This window comes from Oncorhynchus mykiss, chromosome 1 (genome assembly GCF_013265735.2).
Source record: "Oncorhynchus mykiss isolate Arlee chromosome 1, USDA_OmykA_1.1, whole genome shotgun sequence".
Taxonomy (NCBI): domain Eukaryota; kingdom Metazoa; phylum Chordata; class Actinopteri; order Salmoniformes; family Salmonidae; genus Oncorhynchus; species Oncorhynchus mykiss.
This window is the reverse complement of record NC_048565.1, coordinates 37021429-37032791: the sequence shown is the minus strand read 5'-3', so window position 1 is coordinate 37032791 and position 11363 is coordinate 37021429. Positions and strand designations below refer to the sequence as shown.

The window sequence follows — 11363 nt, the reverse complement described above, 5'->3', positions numbered from 1 at the left end:
ACTCAATGATGACAAAATGGGTGGACTTAGCTAGTTAAACAGAAAAAGCTAGGCTACTTTGATTTTTTACTTTACAAGCTAGCTAGCTAACTCTTTCAAATAAACATGATTTGTTGTTATGGGATATACCAAATAGAGCTACAGACCCAGCCTGACATTGGTAATTAGCTAATTGTTACTTTTATTTCAGTATTTCAGTGTGGAGTCAATTGAGGGGACTATGTTTCATGAAGCCATTTGAAGGCTGCTGCTGACAGAGGTATGTATACATTATTTATAGTGTAATACATTATGTATAATAAGTCTTGGTGATTCAATAACCTAGTTAATTAATCGTTACATTACTTGTAAGATTATGTTTTGCTCTATCAGAGGCAGAGGATCTCTCTTTCGGCTGCTGCTGATGACAACTGAGAATGGAGCAGAAGAGACATTTTTGTCATGCACTGTAACTAATGGACAAAGTTGTATTGAAAAAAGTCAGCCAGAGTTGACATGGGCTATCATTCAAACAAAGAGATGCCTCCCTGGCCACCAGTGCATAATTCAAAACTATGTTTGCCTAGAATTACAAATTCTAAAAAACTATGCAGGTATTTTGTACATTATTTATTTGTTTATTAAATTATATTCTTAGCACAAAAAAATATTGCTATTTAATAGTCATAATGAATTTATTACACAATGTAGGATTCTATATGGAACCATTTTGAGGGTTCCATATATGATGCATACATTGAACCATTTTTTTTACCCTTTTGACTGGTACTGTATATATACCAGTCAAGTTTGGACACACCTACTCATTCAAGGGTTTTCGTTATTTTACTTTTTTTTTTACATTGTAGAATAATAGTGAGGACATTAAAACTATGGAATCATCTAGTCGCGCAACAAGGGTTACACAAATCAAAAGGTATAGTCCAATGGTGTAAAAATGTATTTTTTACAAAACTGAAAAAAATGAATAAAGTACCGGTTTGATTCAGATTAAAGCGAGTCGCCGTAGCGTGCACTTGCTCTGGATGTGTAGCTCTCCAAAGTACGCTTCCATATGAACCACCACTTCCGACGATAAACCTACCCAGCTCGCAGCCCGAGTCACGTGCGCCCCCCCGCCCCCCCTCCCCCTTGTCTCTGTGGAGCAGAAGCTGCTACACAAATCAAACTCAACCACAAATCAAACTCAACCAGCACCCAGTGGAGATCGGAGAGATGGAGACGCGTAGAGCGAGAGAAAAAGCACTTTGCTGTCCGGAACGAGAGACGCTGAAAAAAAAGATGATCCGTTAAAGAAAAGACTGCGTCATGGCTCATATCCTATCGACGGAGAAGGATTTTAGTTCACCCAACGGGAACAGAGATGCGAACCTCGTTGCTTATTAACGGGCGGTTCCGTGATCCAAACAGTACAACTCCGCCCGTGAACGGGGCACGGGACGCAGCGCCTGTGCTAGGCATCGCACTTTGGCTAGGTGTGGTTTCACAACACTTGGATTAGCCTACCTAGTTCTTATTCCACACACTCGTTCATAATTGAAGCTGAAGCCGTCGGGGATGTGCTAGTCATCTCGTCGCAACAAAGGGAAGGGCGGCTTTCAGCAACCATGAGGGCTGTATCGGAGAATTTACTTGCACTTCTCTTTCTCTGCACTTGTGCCAGTGTATTCTACGTCTGGAGCAGATTGGAGAGATACAACACGGGACTACAGTTAACGAGTAGGGGGTCCGCTCACATTGGGCCATCCCCGGACCTCTCTGCTAAAACTTTCCGGGCTTTGCTCGCCGTTCCAGTAGCACAGAGACTGCATTTGGGGGGCATACTGGATGCCCACAATCTCACTGGTGTTGCGGATCAAACTGGCTCTTTAGGAATCAGAGATTACCATATGAATGTAGATAACAAGGGGTCAGCACAGAGGGGGGTCCCGGACAAATTGGGCTCTCCGGTTGAGGGAATTTTTTGGAGTGAATGGCTTGAGGATAAGTTTCCCGTCAGCTTCAGTGAGGAACATGCCCGGGCATGGAGAGGGAGAGCCCGGGGACATCGGATTGTCAGACTGGAGCCGGGCTGTGGGAGAATATCCAATCAACTGGCCACTTTTTCGGACCGATCCAAAGCATGCGTGCGTTATGGAATAAACGCGGACCAGGTGCAGGGGGAAACTTTGACTTATTACCTGGCTAGTTTGCTGGGTATTACAAATCTGCCGCCTCTCATCCTCGCCCAGTTGAACATTGACAGTGAACAATGGGCTTCTGTGAGAAGAAGAATAGGAGGTTTACAGTGGAGTGAGCGGGCGGTGGTCTCGCTCACCCAGTGGGTCGCCAACCTGACAGGGGTAATCACACCTGCGCCGCTGCGCCAAGAGAGCAAGGGGCTGCGTCCTCTACGGGGGGAGCTGGGGAACAAGACTACGGCGGAGTTGCTCGAGCTAATGCAGTGGACGGACCTGATAATATTGGACTACCTGTCTGCTAACTTCGATAGGCTCGTTAGCAACCTCTTTAGCCTGCAGTGGGACTCGCGCGTGATGGAGAGGGAGACCAACAACCTGCTCAGAACACCCCGTGGCGACCTGGTTTTCATCGACAACGAGGCAGGGCTTGTGCACGGTTACCGTGTACTGGATATGTGGGAGAAGTACCACAGCACCGTCTTGGACTCGGTTTGTGTGTTCAGAAAGAGGACAGTACAGCGTGTTATAGAACTGCACCGGCGCAGGGACACCAGGACTCGGCTGCTCGAGCTATACAGAGACAGCGAACCATTGTCTCCGGAGTTAGGGTTTCTCTCTGATGAACATGCGGGAGTACTACAGAGTCGAATAAGCAGATTATACAAACACATATTGCATTGCAAGGTGAAGTACCACCAGCTGGGCGTTTAGTTTTGATTCCTCTCATTTAGAGGTTCTGTATCTGGCATCTGCTCCACAGAATGACGTGTGCTGCAAATCAGTAACCACACACCTGTACTAGATTAATGCGCGTCAATTGAAACAGTTTTTTTAATATATTGATGAACTACCTCTTGTGAAAACAACGTTTTGCCTACTTTATATGTCTGCATAAATAGTCACATTGACGTTGATTTTTGGCTTCGTGCAGGATGGGTCATAATTTATTTTCAGCCAGCCTCAAAACATAGCTGCAGGAATAATGTGATATGAGCCAATGCATCTTTGTAGCTGTTTAGGAGCCAATGCATCTTTGTAGCTATTTAGGTTTAATGGTCAGCCTTCAACCTCAGGAGTTTGATAGGCTACACAGCTGTGTTTATTAATAGGAATAAACTATTGTGGTGTAAGGGGGGATAATGAATAATCACTTCATACCATCTGTATTCACAAGGTGCATTGTGTTCAATAATCTCCATAGGAAACTGGATTGCTTGATAATGAGAACCAGGCCTTAATAGGTTACTCCTAAAAAGTTTTGTATTTGTTACCACAAAAATGTATCATGTAGACTTTGTCACCTGTCTCACTCCTTTTATAGAAGCTCTAGCCTACTGTACAATCAATTGTCATTGCAAACACTTTCATGTATTTGGTTGTCTTGTGATTGTATCTTCTGCCTTAATGTCAGTGGTGTAGTGGGGGATATATGCAGGTAGCAGATATATGCCATTTACCCACTTTTTCCCCGTGGGCATTGCGTATACTCACTACTTAATCCCCACTGATGCGTAACAAAGTAGTATAGTGAAGGTATATGCCATATAAATTATGTAGTACAATAGATACTTTATTCACAAAGTAGCCTACACAATCGTAATAAAGCATGTGAAATATATGCACATGCGCGCCGCACACATAGCTACACTGAATATAAACGCAACATGTAAAGTGTTGGTCCCATGTTTCATGAGCTGAAATAAAAGATCCCAGAAATGTTCCATACGCATAACATTTTTTGTGCACAAATTTGTTTACATCCCTGTTTGTGAACATTTCTCCTTTTGCCAAGATAATCCATCCACCTGACAGGTGTGGCATATCAAGAAGCTGATTAAACAGCATGATCATTACACATGGCAACATTAAAAAGCCACTCTAAAATGTGCACAACACAATTCCACAGATGTCTCGTTTTGAGGGAGCGTGAAATTGGCATGCTGACTGCAGGAATGTCCACCAGAACTGTTGCCAGAGAAGTCAATGTTAATTTCTCTACCGTAAGCCACTTCTAACATAATTTTAGGGAATTTGGCAGTGGATCGAACCGGCCTCACAACCGCAGACCACATGTAAGGCGTCGTGTGGACTAGCAGTTTGCTGATGTGGTGGTGGTGTTATGGTATGGGCAGGCTACAGACAACGAACACAATTGTATTTTATCGATGGCAATTTGAATGCACAGATATACCATGACGAGGTCCTGAGGCCCATTTTTTTAAGGTATCTGTGACCAACAGATGCATATCTGTATTCCCAGACGTGAAATCCATAGATTAGGGCCTAATACATTTATTTCAGTTGACTGATTTCCTCAATTGAACAGTAACTTGGTAAAAATCTTTTAAATTGTTTCATGTTGCATTTATATTTTTGTTCGGTATAGTTTCAGCGGAATATCAGACAGTCAAAGTGTGCAGCTCTCATGATTGTCGCAGGGAGAGGTTCATAGAATTAAACGGCATCGGTAGCCAGTAGGGTTGGAAGATATTTAAACTTATTGAAAAAGTCTTTGTTGAATCTTTGCGATTCATAATTTAGTGCTATTTGAATGAACATTTTTAAGGCTTTCCCCCCAAAACTTCCCAATTAAATGTTGACTGCAACAACAAAAAAACTCCCAAAAATATTTTGACTGATTTTACACAAGCCTCAAAAATGGTCTCCTGATGTGGTTTAAAGATGCACTATGCAGAAACCACTCCATTTCTTGGTTGCTAAAATTCTAATAGTTCCCTAATTTCGGTTTATGTGACAAAACAAGCAAGTATAGTGTAAATAATCAGCGTACCATCTAAACCTAAGAAATATATTTTCCATAACCAAACATTTTCAGCTGTTTGAACCTGGGGTACAAAACCAAAAGTAAAAGATGCAAAAATAATACATAAGAACAGGATGCATAGATATAGCGCACAAAGAACAGATCTACCACCTCTTAGACTTGCTTTCAATGACAATGACAGATCTATAACTCACCTTTCTATGTGAATTTGGTAGGGTCGTCCAAAAAGTTACATATTACAGCTTTAAGCATTGTTGTGGACTTAGAACATCCAATTTTTGTAGTTTTTCTATTAAAAAAGTTTGATTTTGAGAGTGAGAACCTGAAAAAACGATAGGGAAAACTAGCATTTTTCACACAAGGCGCCTTTCCTTCATTGGGCAGGCCGTTTTGAAATATATTTTTGCAAAATTAGAGTATACTCACTTTTCCAAGAACCACTACACCACTGCTTAATGTCATGACCCAGTCATATTTGTTGTACATGCTACACTGTGAATACTGTATATGTTAACCTGTTTTTGACATTCACAATTGCAATCCCCTTTCATCAATTCAATGTGCATTGTAACATTCCAATCTTCCTGTATTTTTTGCTAAGTATATTGTAATTTAAGTTGTCAGACCACATGTTTGGTATTCAACCCTTCTTTAGCGGAGTACAATGGCAGGTCCAATATTTGCCTGTTCTGTGTGTTCAGTCCTCAGGTTTTCATATAAAGGGCTTTGTCCCATCCTTGTCCACTACAGTGTACCCATTGTGCTGTTGAAATGCAGTGCCCTCAGAGCCTGTTACCCTGGGACTCAGAGTTTTTTTTTTCTCTCTCTCTCTCTCTCTCTCTCTCTCTCTCTCTCTCTCTCTCTCTCTCTCTCTCTCATATCTCGCTCCCCCTCTCTCTCTCTCTCTCTCTCTCTCTCTCTCTCTCTCTCTCTCTCTCTCTCTCTCATATATGGGTATTCGGACACAGCCACTGTCTGAGACAATTACAGGGCTCAGCTCTCTCCTGTCTACTGAGAACACTCTCACATTAACCAAACACAAGAGAGGGTAAAGTAGGGACCATTTCCTGTGGAAAGATACATTTGTTGCTTGCGTTTACACTCCACATAACTCTCACACTTCTACAAAAACTGTTAAAGAAAGGGAAACATGTCAATTGAACACTGTAGGTCCCATTAGCGGGAGAGGGAGGGATTGAAGAGATAGGGTCTCTTTCACTCCCTCTAATTCTCTCTATATCAGGCAGGGCCTAAATCAAATCTCTAACCCCCTGCCCCATATCCAAGCTCTTCTTAAAGGCACAATCTGGGACATTGCATGGTTACGTTACAGCCTTTTTCTAAAATAGATTTTTTTTTAAATCCTCATCAATCTACACACGATACCCCATAACAACATTGCGAAAACAGGTTTTTAGACATTTTAGCAGTAAGGCTGTAACGTAACAACTTGTGGAAAAAGTCAAGTGGTCTGAATAATTCCCAAATGCACTGTAAATGTGTCATAAGCTTATTGTAACTATCTTACCATATCATAACATCATGTACAAATATCAATGGTTTGTGTTTGTGATGCTAATGTAACAGTTCAGTTATTGATGGTAAATCTATTACATTGGAGCAAAACTAATAATAGTCCTGACTTCACAATTTGAATTCAGCCTCATGTAAAAGTTATTAAAAGGGTTGTTAAAGGCCCAGAGCATTCCAAATTGTGATTTTTCTGTTTTATATATATGTCCACACTATGAGGTTGGAATAATACTGTGAAATTGTGAAAATGATGATATGCCATTTTAGTGTAAGAGCTGTTTGAAAAGACCACCTGAAATGTCATCCTGGTGGGATGGAGTTTTAGCCTGCCGGGTGACATCACCAGGCGGTAAATTAGTTAATAGACAAATAAGAAAGAGAGTTCCAAACCTCTCTGCCAATAAGAGCTAGTTTTTAGTTTTCCCCTCCCCATTCAGACCACTCATTCAGACCACTCCCAGAGTGCAAAAATGCAAATTATTTGGCCACACTGTTCACAACCCATCTCTTTCCCTGAGGCCTTTTTGTTATTGTTCCCTAGACCGTTACATTATGGAGTTACAGCATTTATTTGAAAATTAAATAGCCTTCTTCTCATTAATTTATCTGAATAGTTCATTGTATTGTCAGACAAAGTCAAGGCATCGGGCCAAATCCATCTGCTAACCCGAGGCCCCTTTTTCTTATCATTCTATTAACTGTCACATCTTGGAAGCACAGCATTTATTTGATTTCACAAACTAAATAAAGTCTCTTTCTCATTAGTTCCACAGCGACCTTTCCGGCGCCTGTGATCTCCTGTTCAGACCTGCTGGAGGCACATTGTAGGGATGTCAGTGATAAACATTTGAAGGCCTAATGGTTTCCAGCCCTTCCTCCATCCTGCTATCCCTCCATCCACTCCCTCTATCCCTCATCTCATCTGGTTCATTTTACACCTTTTGTTGATAGCTAGCTGCAGGGCACTCCAGTACTCTTAATCCTGTTCCAGGCAGAAGTGGGGTTGGGGAGGGAAGGGGGCCAGAGGAAAGAGCCTCACTTTAACAATGAGAGGGGTTTAGGCACTATGAGGTGTCTTATCATGACTTCTATGAGAACACAACTCTGTGGTGTCCACTACGCTTGTCAGTGTCATCTATCTGTGTTTCTCAGGGAGCGATTAGCGGCCTAAGACTCGGCTGTAGTTTGAGCAGGTGGAGCTGGAAGCTTTAGCAGGGCTAGCAGCCTGCCTGGTTTCTGCCTTTCTGCCTGCTTGTCGGTCCTGTAATAGGGACTTGGGGATCAATACGTGCACTGACTGCTGTGGAGGGGGAAAGGAGGTCATTTTCTAAGTGGTCTAGGGAGGGGGAAGCAGAATGGTAAAAGGGAGAAAGGGGGGTTAGGGCTGTGTTTGCAGCTGGGCGTCTTGCTCTAAGGCACGTCTGTCGAGGGCCAACCCTCCAAGAGATTTACGACGGCGGGCCACAGACACCAGGGATGTTAAGCCTAGGTCTGTATGCCTTAACCAGACTCGTACCCCTCCCTCCATCCCTCTATCCTCCTCTCCCTTCCTCCAACCACATTCCTGCCCATAGCATCTGTCTGCAGTGGTTAGCTAAATGGAAAACAACATTTTTATTTTCTTAAGTAGTTGTTTTATGTATTTTTTTGCACAAGAAACCCCTCTTGTTTTTTTACTGGAGCTCAAGTCACTTCTGATTACGCTACCGGCGGACATCAAAGCCTTTAGTCACAACCGCTCCTAACAGATTGCAGGTGTTCACCCTCTTACTCTCTGTCTGGCTTATGTCGACTGGCCACAAACCTCACAAAATCTACCGCCCCCTCCCTCCCATCCATCCCACCACCCTCCCACTGTCCACCCTGAGGCAGTAAACTCTCTAAGCCCCCTTATGTGACATGGCCTCCTTATGGCAACTCCTCATTGGCCACTGCTAAGGGCAGTGGTTTTTATTTAGTCCATCTGGACGTGTGAGCTAGTTAGCCATGCAGGGTGCAGGAGCCAGGCTTCTATGGCCGTCCTCTGGGCTTATTCATGCTCTGTTTGTTTTCAATGTCACAGGGTGGCCAGGGAGGCAGGCAGCTACAGGCAGCTATGTACTATGTAAGCAGGCAGAGGCTCTCTGCAGGCCTGAGGCTCCGTCCAAAAACAACCCCTAGCCCCTACCTCCTACACTTGGATTTCAAAGTGTTGGATTGGTAGCTACCATAAGCAATATGGCAACAATTACTCCTAACCTATCAGAGGGCAAGCTTTTTACACCTACCTATATCTAATATTTTCAGATCTACATGAAGTGCCTTGGGGATAGGGGCTAGGGTTGTATCTGGATGGGGTCTGAACCTACAGACCCTACAGGTGCTCCTACATTGCAGACATTCCTGAGGAGGCAAGGGTGGATCTCCACACACACACACACACACACACACACACACACACACACACACACACACACACACACACACACACACACACACACACAGCCCAGATTCCTGCGAGCGGGGAGAAAGGCAGCTGTGTATTTAGGCTCAGCTGTCGGCGGTGAAGTTTTCACTTATTTCTTTAATGATCTATTGGTTCAAGGGCACTAGTTCAGATAATGTTCTTTGATTTTCAACAGGTCAGATTGTCTTAAGAAAATAAAAAAACTATGATACTCATTGCTTTGATATGTAATTAGAGTAGAAACTATTTTATATTCACTTAGTACACAAAGCAACTTCTTAAATAAAGAACATTGCTATGTATTAGCTTCAATAAAGATACAGTTGTGAATGTCAACTGAGTGTAAATAGCCTCCACAAAAATCTACAACGCAACAAAACAACACAGAGCAACAACTGGACCTGAGTTGCCAGATCCCATGGGACTATCCAGCCGGACTCATCTTTAAAAAGGTGGCCATGTGCACAGCGTGGGCCAGTGGACGGCCATAACACGCATTCCTTCGTGGCTGTTCAGTGCAGGGTGCTTCCTGTCCATGTGCATGATTAAGTGACTTCATTATAATGCTGGGTGCATACTAGGGGAGGGGAGAGTCACTCGGTCACAGTTGACTGGATGCAGGGGAGTGGACGCAGGGGTTGTGAGGGGTTGGAGAGCACAGACTGGGGGGCAGGAGGGAGAGGGGACTGGGGTACATCAATGGACTCAAGGGGCTTGGACTGCAGTGCCAGAGGGAGGCGACTGGGATGGAGGACAGGGAATAAGGGCACAGATCAAGGCAGTGCTACTATAGGGGTTGAGGGGATGACACGTTGGAGGCCAGTGGTTGGGGAGCTAGAGAAGGGTAAAAGCTATTAGGGAACTGGTGGTCTAGAGGAGGGTTGAGATTGGGACTGGGCAGCACAGCCAAGGCCGGGGGACAAGATAACTGAGGGGCAGGGAGTAGGGGGGTGGAGAGCAGGACCTGGGATGGCGCAGGCTGGCACGGGGGCTGCGTGGCAGCCGGGAAAGTTGCATGGTGGAGGGGAGTGGAGTGGGGGAATTGGTTTGTGCAGGCTCTGTCAGAATAAATCATGCACTGGGGAACACTCATACATCTCTCCAGCTGCTGTCCATCCTCTCACTGCTTGGCCTGCCTGCTGTACTCTGTGATTATGGAAAAGATTACATCCGCCCTCTCCTCTTCCATCACACAGATCTGCTGCTCTCATTATACCCCAGCATGATCTCATTTAATCATTGCTGAAGCTACTAGGCTATATCCTCCTACAATTTAATGCAAGAGCATTCTTTCATTCAATCGTCCTGGACCAAGTGTCTCTTGAAAAAGAGATTGTATCTAATGAGAATAACATACATAGGAAATATGCATTCAAGAGGGACTGATTTTGGTGGTGATATGTATAATGGAAAATGAGTCTACCGTTATTTTCTCACATGGCATATAACATGGGACCTATCCTGTTTTTAAACCAATGTTTTTCGTGTTTTTACTTTATATTGCACGTTGTACAGTAAAGAAGAAGAAACACGTTACTGTAGGACATATTCCCTGCTATATATCACTGAGATAATGGGCCTATGTTACACATGAAACATCCATCCTTTCACAGGCAGATTCAAGTCTATTTGTTAAGTAATATGCTACAGGGTAATGCATTGTTTTGATGACATTAAGTCTAATACACAGGCCTACAGACAGTAGTGTAAGGCTACAGAGAAATGACAAAACAGTAAACAGCCTGCAGAAAATTCTGACCTTTACTTTGACTAATCATTTACAGTTGAATATAATTTGGCTATTATACATGATTTAGATAATAGGCAATACATGAAGTGGTTTTAATTGGACAGGTAGTGAGCTTTATAATGGTCTGTTGTCTATGTGTGAGAAGTAGTGTATAAAATATAAATATCTTCTGTTCCCCTCTGTAGGCTCTCTCTTCTTTAAGTGCTGTTGTTCTCTCTCTCTCTCACTCTCTCGCACTCTCTCAAATTACCACTGGTTCCAATTGCTGGGTGGATTTGTGTACAAACTCCTTTCTCTCACTTAAAAGAGAGAGAAAGTTAGAGAAAGGCCACACATTAATTTCACATTTGCAAGTCTTGCAATTACAAATCTCTTGTGTATTAACATCCTGTCCCGTTTATCTGCTTCCCTGAGCTAGCCAAGCATGACATTAGCTCCTCCATGTCAGGACTAGGTGCTGTTCCAGCATTTCCTTGTTTCTTTTCTCTCCTTTTTTCTCTCCTTTTTCTTTGAGTGAAAACCCACCCGGCTCTTGATTGACGTGGCTGACAGATTTGTGTAACCTTCTGGGTGAAGCTTGTTGAAGCCTCCGTGCTGCAGCCTCTGCGGAGGCCCGTTTCAAGCACACCGAGTTTGGCTCATTAGCATAAGTCTTCATCTCTATGTAAA

At 43.4% G+C, this 11363-nt stretch overlaps 1 protein-coding gene across 1 annotated transcript; it reads left to right on the top strand.

Moving 5' to 3' along the window:
- The first annotated feature begins 1138 nt into the window (after positions 1-1138).
- Positions 1139-3907, top strand: LOC110522309 (four-jointed box protein 1). Its single transcript, XM_021600613.2, has one exon. It carries the CDS (start codon positions 1608-1610, stop codon positions 2889-2891), a length of 1284 nt encoding a protein of 427 aa, XP_021456288.2. The 5' UTR covers positions 1139-1607; the 3' UTR covers positions 2892-3907.
- The last annotated feature ends 7456 nt before the right edge of the window (positions 3908-11363 follow it).

Bases quoted from the DNA above. Each gene is read 5' to 3' on its own strand.
- LOC110522309 (XM_021600613.2), top strand. From the start codon at position 1,608: ATGAGGGCTGTATCGGAGAATTTACTTGCACTTCTCTTTCTCTGCACT.